Here is a 19,442-nt window from a genome sequence, read left to right on the forward strand (position 1 = left end):
CATCTGTAGTCTTGGAGCCTGATGTGTCTTACACTTGAGTTTTTTGTGAATTTTGGAAGGCCAATATGGTACCATCTTTATACTGTATATTGGCCCCTGTAGACTTCAAGTGGCACCCCACCAGTAGACACATTCATATTTCTGTGCAAAACCTATGACTGCCTTCATTAAGTGGGATAAATTGATACTTAAATGCTTTTCCATCACTTACGGTCATGTGGTGCTCTTCAGTAAATTTGGATGCCAATACTCTGATTTGCAGAGCATTGTGGGTTTCAGAATTGTGGATAAGGGATCCAGTACCAATATGGGGATAGGCAGAGAGCGGGAGCAACATGAACTCCAGCAAGGAAGCAGGAAAATTGACACATTTTAGTGACCATGAGATACCTACTTTGGCTGGAATTTGCTTGTTACAAACAGAAGTGTGTTTTAAGAGGTGATTAAAAGTCTTTGTTGAGTAGTGTTTACCATGCTAGGTTCCCATTTCAGGGATCCTGACGTCTAGTGGAGTAAACATACATGCACATAGCTAACTATAATGAAAATAAGCCAATTATAATACAAGGCAGCCTGTGATACTGTTACACAGATAACAGGAACCTAAGAGAGAGTGCTGTGCTGAGTACTGTGACAGTTAATTATTTATCAAATGGCATACCTTATTAATTGGAGATAGTCTTCTTGAAACTCACTTGAAGATTTAAAACAAAAAAACCGAAAAGCTACTGAGCTTATTGACAACTTCTGTTTTCCGTTTCCTCTGTTTTTTAAAGTCTGGCTTTTACCAGCAGCGATTCCCTTCACTTTGCTCTTGCCCTTCCACAGGTGGCGATGAAACATCCCTCTGCCGTCACCGCCTGCAATCTGGACCTGGAGAACTTGATCACAGACTCCAACCGGAGCATTGCGACCCTGGCCATCACCACGCTTCTCAAAACAGGAAGTGAGAGCAGTGTGGACAGGCTCATGAAGCAGATATCTTCTTTTGTATCTGAAATCTCAGATGAGTTCAAGGTAAGGGTGTAAATATGCTCAGTGCCGTCTCTAAGAGGGTGTGGGGGGTGTGCACCGCACCAAGTGACACGGTCAGAGGCGGTGACACCAGCAAGACTGTCTGTAATATTTTCAGCAGAAATTTAATAATTTTTATAAAAGTATCCCTGTAGTTAGTTATAACAGTTTTCGTAAGGCCAGCTTACATTATCAATGTACCTAAGAGGTTAAAACTCTATGCCAATTTATCTTTCAACCTTTCAATGCATTCGGTCAGAGCTGTCATTACTCTCCAAATACAGTGACCATGGGGTGAATCACATAGTTTAGTCTGCATGTGTTATCATTACTTAAAGGTGTGATTTTAATTTTGGTAGTTATTTATGTCACTACTATTGCCATGACATTCAGTGATATACAGGAATTATAATTTACGAGTAATATTAGTATCAAAAACATTACTAAGGGTTCTGTAGGTCTGGTATGAGAGAAGGTCCATGGGGGTGTGGGGTGATCATGTTTTCTCCCAGGGTATGTCTAGCCTATATATTTTCTTAACAGTATTTAGAAACATTTAAATTTTTAGGAAGACTAATTTATCATTGTTTTTTTTCACTGTTATTTTCTGTGTCCTTTGTCTACCTCAGAGTCTCAAAGATATTCTCTTACATTTTTTTCTAAATGCTTTATGGTTTTGAGTTTTACATTTAAGTCTACGATACAACTTTAATTAATATTTATATATCATATGTGATAAGTTCTGTGTTTTCCATATCCAGTTACTACAGCATGATTTGTTGAAAAGACTTCCTTTTCCCATTGGAGTGCTTTGGCATCTTTGTCTGAAAAGCAGGAAGCCCCATGATTGTAGATGGGTTTCTAGGCTCTTTATCGTGTTCTGTTGATCTATTTGTTAGTCCTTATGCAAGTACCACACTGCACTGATTAATATAACTTTATGCTACTATGTAAGCATCAATTAGTAAAAGTCTTCCAACATTGTTTTTCTCTTTCAGTATTCTAGTTTGCATTTTCATATAAAATTTTGAGCCAGTTTATCAATTTCTGCAAAACAGAGCCTTAGCAGGATAGTGATAGTGATTGGGATTGCATTGAGTCTATAAATCAATTTAGGAAGAACTGACATCTGGATAATACTGATTCTTGTGCTTCATGGATGCAGTATACCTCTCCATTAATTCAGGTTTTCTTTAATTTCTCTGAGCAGTATTTTGTGGTTTTTACAATAGTGGTCTTGCATGCCTTTTGTTAGATTTGTACCTAGGTATTTTTTATTAAATTATTTGCTGCGAGTTATCAAAATGCTTTGTTTCCCCCGATATTAACTTGGTATTCTGTGACCTTGGTGGAATTCTTTTATTGGTTCGATTGTTGTAATACACACTCCTTAGGATTGCCTGTTTAAACAGTCACATCATCTGTGAGTAGAAACAGTTTTACTTTTTCATTTCCAATCAAATGCCTTTTCTTTCTTTTTCTTGCCTTACTGCATTGGCTATCACGTCCAGTACAATGTTGAATAGCACTGGTGAGAGTGTGTCAGAGGTAATCAGAACAACAGTCAATTCAGTTAGAAGAAGGGAAGGAGAAAGATGGCCTTTTTCCTATTTATTTAATTTGAGAACAGCCAAGAAGTATGATTTACCTGATTTACTTTCTACGTAGAAGATATCTATACTTTTTAAAAACAAACTTATATTTAAGTGGATGATTTCAATCTTTGTAGAACTTTGGGAGGTTATAAAGGTCATTTTTGCAGCTGTTTATAAAATAATGTGCAGTGATAGGGTGGATGGTTTTGATAAGGGTAATGTTTTAGAATGGGAGTTGGCACACTTTTTCTTAAAGGGCCAACTAGTAAATGTTTTAGGCTTTGTGGGCTAGTACTGTCTCTATTGGGAGTGGCATAGTGGCATAGTGCCTAAAGCATTTGATTGCTAACCAGTAGGCTGGCGGTTCAAACCCATTAGCCATTCCTGGAAAGTAAGATTGGGCAATCTACTTCCATAGAGATACTGCCTTGGAACCCCAAGGAGGGGTCGTTGTGAATTGGATCCGACTCAACAGCATTGAGTTTGGCTTTTTTTTTTACTGTCTCTATTGTATATTCTTGAATGTTTTTTATTTTTGTTTTTGCAGCTTTTTAAAAAATGTAGAAACCATCTTAGCTTTCAGGCTGTATAAAAATAGGCTTTCAATTTTTAAAACTTATGTCAGTTTTAGACCATTAAAAAAATGTAACATACCAAAAAAATTGTTGGTGAAGATGTTGAGCAAAGGAAACCCTTATATATCTCTGTATACAACTACTTTTGAAAACAAAGTGGCATTCTCTAGCAAATTCAAAGATGACTAGTCTTTAAACCCAATGATTACACTTTTGGAACCAGGATATAATTTTAGCCATACACTGTAAATTTCATAAATATCATGTTGAGCGAAATAAATAGGTTGTAGAAGATTACATACAACATGATAGCGTTCCTATCAGTACTCAAAAATAAGCAAGACTAAATAATGCATATTGTTCAGGGATACATACATATATTAAAACTATAAGGAAAAATAAGGACATGATACAGACATTCAGGATAGTTTTATCTCTGGGAAGGAGGCAATAGGATGTGATCAGGAATGGGACATCAGGAGTTTCAAAGTTAATAGAAATGTGCTTTTTAAAAATTGATAACATTCAGTGCACAGGGATTTGTTTTTATTATATATGTATTTTATAAATAGTATGAAATATTTCCTAAGGAAAACAGTGAAAAAGCCTAAAAATGAAACCTTTTAAAACTTAAGCTAAGTTTTTCTATGTTTCTGAGGATGTGTCACTAGGGAAGTAGATTACCCACTCTTCCTTCTGAGGAGTGGCTGGTGGATTTGAACTGCCAGCCTTCTGCTTAACAGTCAAATGCCTTAGGCACTTTGCCACCAGAGCTCCTATTTTTAGCAATAGCTCTTTCTTAGCACTAATTTGCTAGCTTTTTAACCCTACAGGAAAGATCCTCACCAGATTTTGAAAAGCTAAGTGAACTATCCAGTATTGTTTGTGATTTTCTGTAAGTTTTCAGTACTTGCTTTGTGTGACTTTGTGGAATTCTGTAACACAAAGAGGTTGAAGACAACCCCGTATAAATAAATGTATTCCGTTTCATTGGATATGATACCTTCTTTAGTTGTCCACTAGGTTTTTGAAAAATGTCATCTTGTTCTTTAGAACATTCTAAAGAGGGCATCTGTGTAAACTTATATGGTCATTTAGGAAAGAAATAAAGAAATAAAATAGCTATTGTTGGGAAACAAGCTTGAGGAGTCAAGGACATATCCCAAAGTTTGAGTTACATCAATATTACATCACCAGCAACTTACCAAAGGATATGTGTATAATCACACACAGACCTTTATTGCTATCTTTTAGATTCTTCAGTAAGAACAGCTGCTACTCAAGCCATCCTTTGGTCTCTTGTCAGCTGAGGAAACTGTGGCATTAAAAGATGATTGACTGACTTAAGGCCATACAGTGAAATCAGCAACAGAGCCACGACTAAAACCTAGCCTTTCTATTTTAAAATGCATTGTTTTCCCAGCATACCATTCTACTTTTTATCTGCTACCTAACATTTTTACATTAACAGCATCTATGAGTTCACGTGTTGATTCAGTCAGCTAAGGTGAAACTATTATTAATGCATTATGGAAATTCATTGATTAGATATCCATATGGCGAAAAAAATTAATCTTAACCCCTAGGCCTCACACAATATACAAAAGTCAACTCCAGATGGATTAGGAATTTAAGTGTACAAAACAATGACGTTTTTTAAGAAGAAAACATAGGAGAACATCTTTATCACCTTGGAGTAAGGGAAAAAAAAATATATGTGTATATATATATATATATATATATATATGCGCACATATATATATAATTTTTAATGTGATATGAGTGAAAGTTTACAGAGCAAATTAATTTTCCATACAGCTGTTCTTACACACTTTGTTTCATGACATTGGCTGCAGTTCCCCACAATGGAACAGCTCTCTTCTGACTTCCTCCCTGTGGTTACCTTTTCCCACTTCCTCTCTGTAGTTACCTCTTCCCTGTGTCCTTCCCTCCCATGCAGCCCTGCCCCCCAGCTATCTTCCTGTGCAAACACTGCCCTTCTGTTCTCCCAGGATTTATCAGATTGATCACTCCAAGGAGTATATCTACCTGGTGTAAATGTTCACTCTGTATGCTTGTCTGTTGTTCAGCTGGAAGCCATGGGAGTGAGTTCAGTTCTAGCCCTGAAGGGTAACTAGGGGCCATAGTCTCTGGGATCTCACCAGGCTTTATCAGACCAGTAAACCTGGTCTGTCTTTCTTCTTCTTCTTTTTTTTTTTTTTTTAATGATTTTGAGTTTTGTTCTATATTATTCTCCCACTTTATCCAGCATCTCCTGCATTGACCTCTTTCGAGTGGTAGCCAGGAGAAAAATATTTTTTAAACAAGACACAAAGGAAATGTTGATAAATTTGACCTAATTAACATTAAGAATGTCCATTTGCCAAAAGACAACAAGGAGTGTGAAGAAGCAGGGCACAGAGTGGGAGAGGTTTACATTTATAGATGGCTGAGAAAGGGCTTGATTTGAGAATATAGGAAGAACTCCAGACAAAAAGGAAAAGGCAGGAAAAAGGAAGTAAAAAGTCTGGAACAGACCCGATATAAAAAACAGATATGCAAATGGCCATAAACATATGAAAAGTCATTCCATTTTCAGTCATCAAGGAGATGTAGTTTACTAACTCACCAGAAAGTCAGAAAGTACACACGTTGCTGAGGATGTGGAAAATGAAGGCTTTCAGGCACCATGAGTGGAAGTGGCAATCGGTGCAGCCATGTCAGAAAACTGATGAGTGTATCTCCTGAAGCTGAACACATGCATATCCCATGATTCAGCACTTCATTCCTATGTACTTTCCAAGCAGAAGTGTGTAGTACCTAAGACCATTTTAAAATATCAGGCTAAGAAGGTTTAGGGTGGTGGCTAAGAGAATGACCACTAAGTCAAATCCCTGTGTTTGAATCCTGGTTCTTCCACTTACAAGTAGGGGATCTTGACGAGTCATGTAAGCTCTTGCTGCCTCAGTTTCCTTAGCTGTTCTCTGGAGTTGAGAATAGTACTTATCTCATAGGGTTGCTATGGAGTATGGCTGAAATCATACTTAGAAAGAGTGAAGATTTTAAGGGCAGTTATTGTTGCTGTTTCATGTGTCATATGGAAATTACTACTTGTCCAAAATTATTGATCTTTTAAAATCTGTACACAGAGAACAGCAGATACTGACTTTATATGTTATTTTCATTAGTTCTGTTTTTTGGTGTGGCTTTGCAATTCTTTTGAAATACAGATGGATTAATTTATTTCCATTTGCTTTCAGCATTAGAATTTTTTCACCCTTCCCATCTTTAATGATTTAATTTTATTCTTTTACTATGTGGAACATTATAATGCTTCCAAAAGTCAAAAAACTATACAAACAGATACTCTCATATCTCTTCTACCCCACCCTTTTCACCCCTCGTAAGTAACCAGTTTTATTGCTTTCTGGTTCATCCTTTTTGCATTTCTTTTTATAAAGATAAGAGAGATATGTTTCTCAACCTAGGTGTCCATCAACTGAAGAATGGATAACCAAACTATGTACATACACACAATGAAATACTATGCAACCCTAAAGAATAACGTAGAATCTGCAAAATAGTGCATAACGTGGATGAACTTGGAGGACATTATGCTGAGTGAAATAAGTCAATCACAGAATGACAAATATCGTATTAGTCCATTATTGTGAAAGTCAAGGAAAGGTTTATATATGGAAGGAAATTTTCTTTGTTGGTTACCAGGCATGGGAGGGGAGTAGAGGGAACACTGTTAGATAGGTAGAGATAAGTATTGATTTGGGTGAAGAGAAGGGCAGTGTACCAAATGTGATCAACACGGTGGCACTGAGGAAGAGGAAGACATAGAGAGGTACATGGGAGGTACAGACAACAGAGATGAACCCTTTTGTATATACAGTACTGCATTGTCAGTGAAGGCAAACATGGGTATACGGGTGGATAGATGGGTGGACAGACTGAACTATTAGGTATGTCTGTGCAGCAGGGAGTGTACTCAAGACCATGTATAGAGTTGGCAGACAATGGTTCTACGAGTGTATTTGTATGTCCTGTAAGAATTCCCAGGTGTATAGTAGATCTGACATGGGACAAGGTTGTAGTCACTTCTTGGTCACAGCCAGCTACCCAGAGGGAGCAAAATAGTTGAACCTGTGGGCTTGGGACCGTAGTCGTAGGGGACATCAAGCTCAATTGATATAACATACTACACAAAACATTGTTCTACCCCCTACTTTGGCGAGTAGCGACTAGGATCTTAAAAGCTTGCAAGCTGCCATCTAGATGCAACAGTGGGTCTCTCCTCATCCAGAGCAAAGAAGAATGAAGAAAACCAAAGATTAATGGAAGAATTAGTCCTGGTGACTGGTACAGCATGCAATCTGCAGCCTACATGACTATGAGACCAGAAGAACTAGATGGTGCCTGGCTACCACTGTCAACTTGGAGGGAGATCTGTGTAGGAGATCCTGGATAGAGAGGGAGAACAATGTGGAACAAAACTCAAAATCATTTGGAAGAAAAAAAAGGGGGGGGGGACCAGGTTTGCTGGTCTGCTAGAGCCTGGTGGAACCACTGAGACTATGGCCTCTAGCTGCCCTTCAGGTCTGGAATTGAACCCACACCTGTGGCTTACAGCCAAACAAAAGACAGGCATATGAGTTGAACATTACCTGAAGTAGATACACTCCTTGGAGAGAACAGTCATGGGAGAAAGAGGGGCTGCTTATGCACAGGGAGACAGCTCAGGGGGCAGGAGTGCATGGAGGGATGGACACACAGAAGAGGTGACTATCGGGAGGAAGTGGGAGGGGAGCTGTTGCATTGGGGTAAATTGCAGTCAGTGTCATGAGACAGTGTACGTAAACTGCTGTACAGAAACTGAATTTGCTCTGTAAACTTTCACCCAAATCACAATTAAAAAAAAAAGAGAGAGAGAGATGTTTCTTATTTTTTCTTTTTCTGGTGCATGAAAGATGGCATGTTGTAGATGCTCTTTATGCTTTGAGTTTGTTACTTAACACTGTATACTGGAACCCATTCTAACTCAGATCATAGAGACATTCCCCTCTCCTTTTTACAGCTGCATAGTACTCTAACACGTGTATGTAGCCTACTTTATTTATTGGACCGTCTCCTATACTGGGGCATTTAGGTAGTTTATATAATATTTTGCAATTATAAATAATGCTTTGGTGGATAATCTTCTGCATATGCTGTTTTGAAATGTTGGTAGCTTATCTTCAGAATAAATTCCAAGAAGTCAGGTATGCTAGGTCAAAGGTTAAATGCATACGTAGTTTTGAAGAGAATGCTAAATTCTGTCAGCAGTGTATGAGAGTGCCAGTTTCCCCATAGCTTCACTAATAGAGTGTATTGTTAGGCTTTCATAGTTTTGCCAATCTGATGGGAGAGAAATAGTTTCTCCTTGTAGTTTTAATTTGAACTTCTCTTATTAAGAGAGAGGCTAAACATCTTTACATATTTTTAAGGACCATTTACTATCTCTTTTTGTGAATTATATGCTCATATCTTTTGCCAATTATCTATAGATTTTTGGTCTTTGGTTTCCTCAGTTATTTCACGTTTTTTGTTTACCAGGGATATTTCCCCTTCATCTGTAAAATACATTAACCAGTATTTCTCCCAGTTTGCCACTTGTCCCTTGATTTGCTTATGGTGTTTTGTCATGCAAAAGTTTTCTTTTCAGTTCTGAAAATGTTATTTAAGATTTATTTCCATGTAGTCAAATTTATCACTCTTTCATTTGATTGCATTTGACTTTTGAGTGATAGTAAGAAAGACTTCCCCTTTATAGAGGATTTTACTCATGTTCTGTTCTGGTTCATGTATAGTTGTGTTTTTTACATTTAGGTCTCTGATCCATTGGAGTTTCTTATTGTATATGGTGTGAGAAATGAATCCAATTTTATCATTTTCCAATAACTATCCCAGTGTCCCAAAATGTTTTATTTAAAAGGCCATCTTTGCCCCAGTGATTTGAGATACCATCTTTACCATATCCTAAAGTTCCATGTGTACTTGGGTCTGTTTCTGGGCTTTCTATTCTGTTCTGTCTGTCCATTCGTACACCAGTACTGCATCCTATTTCAAATCTAAAGGTTCTGCAGGATGTACAAGGCTACCCCCAGCTCTTTATTTTCAGTGGTTTCCTATCTGTTTTTGCATGTTTATTTTTATGAACTTTAACATGAACTTGTCTACTTCATAAAAAATCTTAGTGGCATTTTTATTGAGATCATATTAAATTTATCAGTTAATTTAGGGGAGTACTGACATCTTGATGGTGTTGAGACATATTAACCAAGAACTAGGGATATCTTTTTTTGTTATGTTCAAGTCTTTGCATCTTTCCAGTATGCATTACAGTATTTCTGTGTTTTGAATATGCAGTTTTTAAAATGCTTATTCCTAAGTATTTTACTTATTATTATTATTATTGGTGTTATAAAATGGTTTTCTCATCTATAATATGTTCTTTCTGGTTGATGTATACAAGTATTATTGTTTTTGCATGTTAATTCTATATCCTACAACCTTGTTGAATTATTTTATTGAGTTAGTTTTATCATTGATTCTCTAGGGGTTTCCAGGTATACTATCATGCCATCTGTAAATAAAGGTAGTTTTCTTTTCTTTTCCACTTTTTATTCCTCTAATTTCTTTCTTTTATCTAAATGCTTTGGCGGATAGCTCCAGAATAATGATAATGGATATAGTGGGTATTCTTGCTTTGTTTCTGACCTTCATGGGAATGCCTTTGGGGTTTTTCCATTAACAAAGATGCTGGCATTAGGACTGAGGTGTATATATTTACTATATTAATGCAGTATCTATCCATTTCTGTTTTCTCAAGAAGCTTTATTAGGGTTGTATATTGGATTTTCCAAAGGCTTTTTAGAATCCATTGATATAATTATGTGGATTTTTTTTCTTAGGCTCATTAACATGGTGAATTACATAAATTTATTTTCTAATATTGAACCATCTTTGCATTCTTTGTATAAATCCCATTCAACATGGTTTATTAGTTTCTTAATGTAGAATTGGGGTCTGTTTTCTAGTATTTTACTTGGAAATTTTGCATCAATATTCATAAGTGAGTTTGGTTTATGATTTTTCTTTTCATGTGTATCCCATCTTTATTACGTTTAAAGAACATAAAAAGTTTTTTCATGAAAAGACCTGGAGTATTTTTCCTTTATTTTCTATGCTCTGAAACAGTATATAGGATTTGGGACCATCTGATTGTTGGGAGACAATTCTCCAGTCTCCATGCGTCTTTGCATTTCTGCATCTCTTGCAAGTTAGGCACTAACTGCCCTCTGTTCCCTACTACCCCAACTTTGCTCCTTTGTGTAGGTAAGATATCTTCCACCCCTGGAAGATACAGCATCCCCCTCCAGAGTAAAGCCAGCCCTGCAGCTCTGGAAGATACAGATTGTGCTTCCTCTGGAGTAAAGGGTAGGCATGCTTACTGTGCAGTGTGATAAAGAGAGTGTTTCTGTTCAAAACAAGGGGCAGGCATACTTCCTGCCCATTATAAAAGAGTCACATTCCATAGCTCAGAGTTCTCCTATCAAGCCATCTACTAGGAGTGCAGCTGTTACCTGGACCTCATCGTATTGTACTGTGGGAATTAGGGCTCAGGGAACCTGTGAAAAACCAAACTCACTGCCATTGGGTCAATTCCAACTCAGAGTGACTCTATAGGACAGAGTAAAATTGCCCCATAGGGTTTCCAAGGCTGTAATCTTTGTGGAAATAGAGTGCCACTTCTTTCTCCAGCAGAGCAGCTGGTGGGTTTGAACCACTGACCTTTCCATTAGTAGCCGAGCACTTAACCACTATGCCACCAGGGGTCCTTCACATTTGGGGAACTGGCTCCCAAATGCTGATGCTTTGACTACTCCTATTGCTGTGAGTAATTAATGGTGTCTCATCTCTGACCCAGAATCTCATGTTTTCTGTGAACATCCATGAAATTGTGGCAGGCGGGTGAAAGTTTTGACACTGGTCACTTAACATTTTGGTTAAATTCTTCTGGAAACCATTTAGCCTGGTATTCTTGTGTGAAGTAGTTCCTTGATAACTTTTATTTTGTCTGTGGAAATCAGTCTGTTTAACCTTTTTATATTTACTGTGCACTTTAATAATTTTATGTTCTTATTTGCTTGGGGCAGAAGGATGGGGTCTCCTGACTGAGCTTTATTTTCACATTGTGTTTTATTTTCTGCTGGGTTGTCTTGGCTTATCTTTCATGAAGAACCACTTTTGCCACTTTGGGTAACCACAGTACCGTCTTGTGGTAAATAAGAGGGAAGGTATACTTAGAAGCTACGGTTATAATGATGAATTTCTCTCTGGTTTGTGTTCCTACAGGTGGTGGTTGTGCAAGCAATTAGTGCTCTCTGTCAGAAATACCCTCGCAAGCATGGTGTCATGATGACTTTCCTCTCCAACATGCTCCGAGATGATGTAGGTGGACAACTTTCCAGTCATTGGGAGATGCTCTCTTCAACTCCCATGATTCCCATCGAATACCACAGTGTTTTGAGCAATTTTCTTTCTGACTTAGTACGCCTCTCAAGTGCTGTGCTGCATTCTGGTTGCTCTCTTGTTACTAGACATGCTGTTGCTTTGGCTTTCCCACTTGGAGATTGAAAAAAAAAAAAACCAAGATGGTTGTTTCTTTCATAAAGGGTGGGAATGCAATTTGAATATTGTAAACATAACCCTTGGAATGTAAGCATTTCTCCAAAAAGTATCCCTAGAATGAATGGCAATTTTATCTTCCCTTTTGCCAGGGAGGCTTTGAATACAAGCGGGCCATTGTGGACTGCATCATCAGCATTGTGGAGGAGAACCCCGAGAGTAAAGAATCGGGGCTTGCCCACCTTTGTGAATTCATCGAAGACTGTGAACATACTGTTCTGGCCACTAAGATTCTCCACTTGTTGGGCAAAGAGGGCCCCAGAACACCTGTCCCCTCCAAGTATATTCGCTTCATTTTTAACAGGGTCGTCCTGGAGAACGAGGCCGTCAGAGCTGGTGAGTCTTTGGAATTCTGACGGTGATCTAGTTGCTGATGTTTTGAGATACCTAACTCAAGGGGGTCGTATTGAAGTATGAAGTTGAAAGGCCTGTTTCTTGGTGGGAACTTGGCGCCTACTTAGATCCCATGTATAGAGCTCTTCCTCTGCTCTCCAGTTTCCATCCTAGTCTCTGCCTTAGGTCCTGAGACAAAGAACCCTTGCCTTCTGGTGTGATGGGACCTAAGGCAGAGATAGGGATGGTAAGATGGCGTCAGGCACCTTTTCACAGTTAGAACCCTAAATGTCTATGTGTCTGTGAGTATTTTTAAGTGATTTTCTAAATTGGTTTTAGGTCCCCACCCTCCCACTTCCTCCTCTCTAAGGATTCCTTTCTTTAGCATACACACAGGTTCAAATCTCTCCTAGTCTTTTGCTACTGACTATCCTTTTCTACCCCTCTCAGGTAAACTTGAAGTAGCCTTTCCTAGCTGCCTTCATGAACTTGTTTTCCATTTTCTCCTCAACTCACTATGATCTAGCTTTCTTCCATAAGAAATCCTCTAAAACTGTTCTTTTAAAGATTACTTATAAGTGAATTGGAAATCAAACTAGACACTTTAGTGTTCTTATCTTGTTCATCTGTCAGTGAATTTGATGGACTATTAACTAAGCACTTCATGAAACTCTTCCCTTGACTTCTATAATAGCCTCTGTCTTTCCTCATTCCTTGGTCTTACTTTAGGGCTCCTCTTCCTAGGTCCACTCCTTAAAATTGGTTCTCCTGGACTTGTGTCTTTTCAGCATACATGTTCTTCCTGAGGAGAATCTTCAGGGCTCTATTAATATGCCATGACATTGCAGTCCACATCTCTCCTGAATTTGTATGTCCAACTACCTAGGGCACTTCACAGTCAACTTGAAGTTCAGAGGCACCCACACTGCAGCCCTCTTCTTCACCATCCACTCAGTCTGTCCCTCGGTTTTACAAACTGATCTTGTATTTAAAATCTTTGAATAATCCATAACCTGTCTTTTTATTTCTAGTCTCACTTATCTCCTGCCCTCAAACATGGGCCCCATATGTCAGTGTTTTTGAACTGTTTACTGTTCCAGCAATATACTGTGCTTTCTTCTCTGGGTTCAAGGCCTTTGTACTTGTTACAGGAGCCCTGGTGGTACAGTGGTTAAGTGCTTGGCTGCTAACCCAAAGGTTAGAAGTTCAAAGCCACCAGCCACTCTGTGGGCAAAAGATGTAACAGTCTGCTTCCGTTAAGATTTACAGCTATAAGCTAGGAAACCCTATAGGGCAGTTCTACCCTGTTGTCTAGGATCACTCTGGGTCAGACTCTACTCGATGGCAGTGGGTTTTTGGGGACTTGTTATTCTCTTTACCTCTAATACTCTTTCCCTGACTTTTCCCTCTTCTTGTTCTTTAAAATTTAGTTCAAGCACTAAGTGTCCACTCCTGTGTGTCTTCTTGTCCACTGATTATGTTCAGTTCCGTTCTCCGTGCTCATGTGGCATTCTGGATACCATTCTGCCAGGGACTTACTATGCTTCACTGTAATGATCTCTTTACTTACCTGTCTCTCTCACTAGAATGTGGCTCCTTGAGGTCAGAGCTCTGTCTGCTCTCTCTAACACCCAGCACCCAGCACGATTCCTGACAGAAAGTAGCTGAACTATACATTCTGTGGAATTAAGTGAATTTTAATTGTAGAGTCTTTTTTGTGCTTGGGTTGGTGGTTTGAGATTAGGCCTCAAGGACCTCGGTGTAAGAGGTGTGGTCAGGGCAGAGGGAAGCTCATGAAGGAAATGCATGTGGCCCTTCTTCTTCAGTGTGTGGAGGACCTTCCAACTCAGCCCTCCTGGGCCTGCAAAAGTCTGCCTTATGAATGTACCAGAGAAATAAGATCAAGGAGCACACAATAAGACAATCAGAGTTTATTCATAGTAAACATTATTTCTTTGTAACGATTATTGTTTAATCCTGAGAAATCAACATTTATGTATTTTATGCTTCATTATAGCTGCTGTGAGTGCTTTGGCTAAATTTGGGGCTCAGAATGAGAATCTTCTTCCAAGCATCCTTGTGCTCTTACAACGGTAAGTAAAAGAAAGTGTTTTGTTTTGTTAAATAAATTAGGGTTCCGTATGGCTGAATAGAGAATTCCTCATTTTACCACCTCACATGCATTGCAGGGCCTACGAGTTGGTGTAAGTTGTGGGCAAATGGCTTATTTTCCTCCTCCTCGTACTGAAGGATGATACCCATGTGCTCAGTATATGCGAGATTAGTCTTTGACTTTCTCTTGTATGATTTTGAGAAAATGACTTAAATATATCTGCCTCCATTTGCATAGAGGGAGTTAACTCCAGGGAGGTCTAGGAGCTGATCTGCTGGGGTGACCCAGGGACTTCCTGTTCAGATTGGGAAATACCAGCTTTCTGTGGCCTCTAGGACTCTCCATCTGATGAGGAAAAGACTTGCTTTAATCACCCACCTCTGTGACTGTATCTTGCCCTTGAAACAGAAAAATTACAAGGCAAAGGCTAGCTGGTTTAAATAAAACCGATTGCTGTTTGAGTAGTAACAACACTTGGAATTTGAATGCTATTCATCTCTTTAATATCCTTGGAAAATACATTATTCGCATTTCATAATTATAGAGAAGTCTACATCTTTACCAGGATCAAGTGGTTGCAGATCCAAGACTGAATACGATTCCAAACTATCTTTTTTTGTGTGTTCTTCCTAGTTATTTTTTGTCTCTCTAGTTATTTTAATGCCACTTATAAAGTGCTTCCGATTCATAATGACACAATTTCTTTAGTAATTCAGAACAGTACCCAAGATTTATGGAGGCTTTAGGATCTACTGTTGGTTATTGGCGAGTCTTTCATAAAGGTGGTATCCTTCCTAAGGCCTGGAAACCTTGGGATTCTGTGACATGCCTCTTCTCATTGCCCTGCACAGGTGTATGATGGACACAGATGATGAAGTACGGGACAGAGCCACCTTCTACCTGAATGTGTTGCAGCAGAGGCAGATGGCACTGAACGCCACCTACATCTTCAACGGTCAGTGGAAGCCGAGAGTGCAGACAGATGGGCTTTTGTTCCCTAGTGCTGTCTTGGGAGCGTAGCTCATGATTTGTGTGTGAGCTGCCTTCACTAGGCAAAATGCTTGCTTTTTATAATTGAATGTAGTTGAATTTCTAGGGGGAGACCTGTGTTCACAAGGATATTTTCTGCTTTGGCATTGGTAATTCCTGTGAAACAATCTAGCAGAGTATGTTTCTTAAATTACATAGGGGTCTAAAGAGTATCACTTTTCCTGCTTCTTCTTGCCTTCTCTTTTGAATGGGTATACCGTTTTGCCTTTTTCTCCTGCTGCTGTTGTTCCCCATGCCTCAGCTGCCCTCTTCCCTGGGAGATGCTTAATGTTTCGTTGAAAAAGTTTATGTCCTGCTCCTGTGTCTCCATGAATGAAATTACAAGATCGCTTTATAAAATAGCTTTTACCTTTATCTGTAATTATTTAAGTTATAAAGTCCGTGGTTATATTTTTTTCCTTCAGAAAGCTTAGATATAATTACAAAGCTGGGTCCTAGGGTTGGCAAGAGGTTATAATGCTGCGATTTCTCCTCATGTCACAGGTCTGACGGTCTCAGTACCAGGGATGGAAAAAGCTTTACATCAGTATACATTAGAGCCTTCAGAAACACCCTTTGACATGAGATCTATTCCTCTGGCTGTGGCTCCTGTCTTTGAGCAGAAAGGAGGTAAGGGGCATGGTCACCTTGGTGAGTTTGGTGCCAGCTGCATATGGCTGCAATGGCTATTACCGTGTTTCCAATACTTGTTTGGTTCCATTCTGTCCCTCCTCCTAGATTTTTCAGATCTGAGGGTTTTTTTTTTTTTTTTTCCTATTAAGGGTTTTTAAAAGGTTCCTGATGTTAGCATAAAGGCAAAAATATGAAATGTGACCCAGCATTTTTTTTTAAATGCTCAGTGTTGCAACGTATAGTTAATTGCCACTGTATATGCAGAACATTAATTATACTTTACCTCCTTTGTTTTCGTGAAGTTAGTAATCTCTTACGTAGTGAATTTTGCTATTGGAAGTTCATCATGAATGAATGTGTAGGGCAAGATCATAAAAAAAATATTCTCAAAGAATATCTAACTTTAAAACGTAAAAAAAAAAAAAAAAAGTGGAACACAGGACCAGAAATGAAAGAACTTATGTGTAATTTTCCACATTTTTACAGTGTATTTATTGACACCATACAAGTAATTGTCCCAGTTTGGAGTATGAGAAGATTTGTTTTATAAACTATTCCTCCTTTTAGGAGTAATTTTTTTGTACATCCTAGTCTGTTCATGGCAGATTCTGTATTTTTAGGGCCTACTTTATTATTTTACAGATTATGATCATTAAATACATTTCCGTTTGTGCCTCCTGAAAGAAAGGAGCAGAGAACCTATTGTTATGATTTAGCCCCACTCCAGTAGATATTTACTAGAAATTTCTACCCTCACCTCTCTGTGTCTGCATATTTTTTAGCTTTGTAGTGGGGTAGAAGGAGCTCTGGTAGCATAGTGCCTAAGGCACTTGACTGCTCACCAGAAGGCTGGCGGTTCAAACCCACCAGCCACTCCTCGGAAGGAAGGTTGGGCAATCCTACTTCCGTAGTGATACTGCCTCGGAAACCCAAGGAGGGGTTGCTATGAGTCGAGGCCGACTCGACGGCAAACAACAACAACAACAGTGGGGTAGAAGCTCACTTGTGTCCTTCCACCTGTCTTTGTAGAAATCACGCTTGTGACCAATAAGCCAGAGAAGTTGGCTCCTTCCAGGCAAGACATTTTCCAAGGTATGATGATTTCGTGGGTAGAAGTAATAGTCTTACATCCTAGGCATAGTAAAGATAGTGAAGTCCACTACTTTAGGTTTGATTCGTTCTCACTGAAGAAGCCTTTATATAACTGTAGAGAGAGCTTTGAGTTACTGTTGTAGGGTACGGTTGCTGGGGCTGCACAGAGTCCGTGGGACTTGCCACTTTCCCGTTTGTTAGCTCGCTGCCTGGGGATGCTGTTTGGTCTCTGTCTTGCTTGCTCACAGGGAACTCAAATTCTAAGAAATCAGGAATTGAGTTTCTTTTTTATGCTTTTGGTAATCCAGTATATAAACTCATTTGCTTAAAAGATTATTGCACTTAAGTGTGGGGACATATTAGTTGATGTCTTGATCCTAGTTGAACATTAGCTAGTAGTCAACTAGTAGTAAGGCAGTGGGAACGACTGAAAATATTTTAGGGACCTCTGTCATCTTAGTTTCTTCCTTCCTTCCTTCTTCCTTTTTCCTTGCTAGAACAATTGGCTGCCATTCCTGAGTTTATGAATCTAGGACCCTTGTTCAAGTCTTCCGAGCCTGTTCAACTTACAGAAGCAGAGACAGAATATTTTGTTCGCTGTATCAAACACATGTTTACCAATCACATTGTGTTCCAGGTGAGAGAACTGCCATAACGGGCTCTTGTATGGATTTTGTGTGCACTGGTATGCTTGGAGACAAAGATTTTCCCACTGAGTTTTTAATTCTAATTCCTTTTAGAGACAAGTAAGTTGGCAGAATTTCTAGTTCCCTTTCCTAGCTCTAGGGATCACTTCATATAACGGGTAATTTTAATGGTTAAAATCTAAAGAAGTACATAAAGCTGAAATGTATGAAAAAGTTTTGCACCATAAAGTATAAGCTATTAAAAATATAATCATCTTTTAACACCAGGGTAAATTAAGTGAGTCATTCCAAGAACTTGGGTTTCAAGTTGATCCTCAGATGCCAGCAGACTGCCGCTGTCTTGTTTGGTGGAGCTCAGTCTTAGGAAAGAGACAAAACTGATGGATGAATAAACAAACACACATTTAAAAAAAAACCTAAAAAATAAGTCTACCTCTGTAGCTTAAAGAAAAATCTTAGGAGATCTAATACGTTTTTTAGAAAGGAAGGTGTAGTGGGTTCCAGGACTGAGTCTTGGGTAATAGATGGGAAGGAGCAACTTGCTAAAACTAGTTCTTACCTTTCACAACTTTTCCTTTGACTTTTCAGTTTGACTGTACCAATACTCTCAACGACCAGCTGCTTGAGAAAGTGACAGTGCAGATGGAGCCATCAGATGCCTACGAAGTGCTATGCTGCATCCCAGCCCCCAGCCTCACTTACAATCAACCAGGAATATGTTACACACTCGTTCGTTTGCCTGATGATGATCCTACAGCAGGTACTGACCCGCAGAGGAGCGGGAATACTTCCATGATTAAGAATGCATTCCCACTTGAGTTCTTAAAAAATATTTGGGTTGAAGAGTATGGTTCTTTCCCGGAATTTCATGATAATGATTACATGGAGAGCTAGTTTTAAAACTGGTTATGCTATGGGAATGCTCATTTTAACACTAAGTCTTTGAGTAAAATTTGCTGGATATTTAATTTGGAAAGAGAAATTGCATGCATGTGGTGGTAGCTCAAAGAAGAAGTGAGGCTTTCTGTTGGAACAATGCAGCTGCTAGTGAGGGTTCAAATATCTAATGTCTCCCATGTAGGATCATGGCCTACTTCTCCCTGATGTTTCTTTCGAAGGCAGCTTAAAGACTTGGCTTTGTAGTAGATCCTTAGCATTTTAGGAGAGATATCCATTTTTAAGGGCCTGACAGCCTAAGGCTGGCATCTGTAAGCACTTCCCAGTGTGGGTTAGCCGATCATTGTGTGTCCATGGTTGACAAAGGCTTTGTCATTTTCTACTTGACCTAAGAACAGTAATTTCAGAGAGGTGATTAAAACGGTTGCTTTGTGGTGGACATGGGGAGGGAATAGTCCCTGAAAGAAAGCCAGCTGGTAGTGCCAGCCGTAGACTGGCAGAGATGGGGACTTGAGAAGGTCTTGTGATCTACCTCTTGTGAATGTCAAGGATCTGCTGACCTTGGTTTCTTTTCCCCATTTGCCCACCTGCGGGCTTCTCCCCGCCCCCATGTTCCCAGGAGAGTAGTCACAGCTGTTCCCCAGTTTTCACAGAAAGAAGCACACATACCACATTCATGTTTTGAACAATTTTTACTACTTACTAGTAAGTACAGGAAAAACAGATAGGGGCTAACAAAATTAACAAGTATCAGGGAAGTTACAGAGTCACAAGAGAT

The 19,442-nt window shown here is 39.0% G+C and overlaps 1 protein-coding gene across 1 annotated transcript in view; it reads left to right on the plus strand.

The window, feature by feature from the left end:
• The window catches only part of COPG2 (COPI coat complex subunit gamma 2), a 99,274-nt gene extending 80,613 nt beyond the window's left edge, over positions 1 to 18,661 (plus strand). The window contains exons 12-20 of the mRNA XM_007953484.2: positions 829 to 1,017; positions 11,588 to 11,683; positions 12,013 to 12,256; positions 14,271 to 14,346; positions 15,218 to 15,321; positions 15,900 to 16,025; positions 17,058 to 17,120; positions 17,618 to 17,757; positions 18,356 to 18,661. Of these exons, the coding sequence (XP_007951675.1) occupies positions 829 to 1,017; positions 11,588 to 11,683; positions 12,013 to 12,256; positions 14,271 to 14,346; positions 15,218 to 15,321; positions 15,900 to 16,025; positions 17,058 to 17,120; positions 17,618 to 17,757; positions 18,356 to 18,661 (1,344 nt within the window). The remainder of the gene's footprint in view (positions 1 to 828; positions 1,018 to 11,587; positions 11,684 to 12,012; positions 12,257 to 14,270; positions 14,347 to 15,217; positions 15,322 to 15,899; positions 16,026 to 17,057; positions 17,121 to 17,617; positions 17,758 to 18,355) is intronic.
• The last annotated feature ends 781 nt before the right edge of the window (positions 18,662 to 19,442 follow it).

The sequence above is a fragment of the Orycteropus afer genome, unplaced genomic scaffold (assembly GCF_000298275.1).
Source record: "Orycteropus afer afer isolate SDZICR_OR568_19922 unplaced genomic scaffold, OryAfe1.0 scaffold00397, whole genome shotgun sequence".
Lineage (NCBI taxonomy): Eukaryota > Metazoa > Chordata > Mammalia > Tubulidentata > Orycteropodidae > Orycteropus > Orycteropus afer.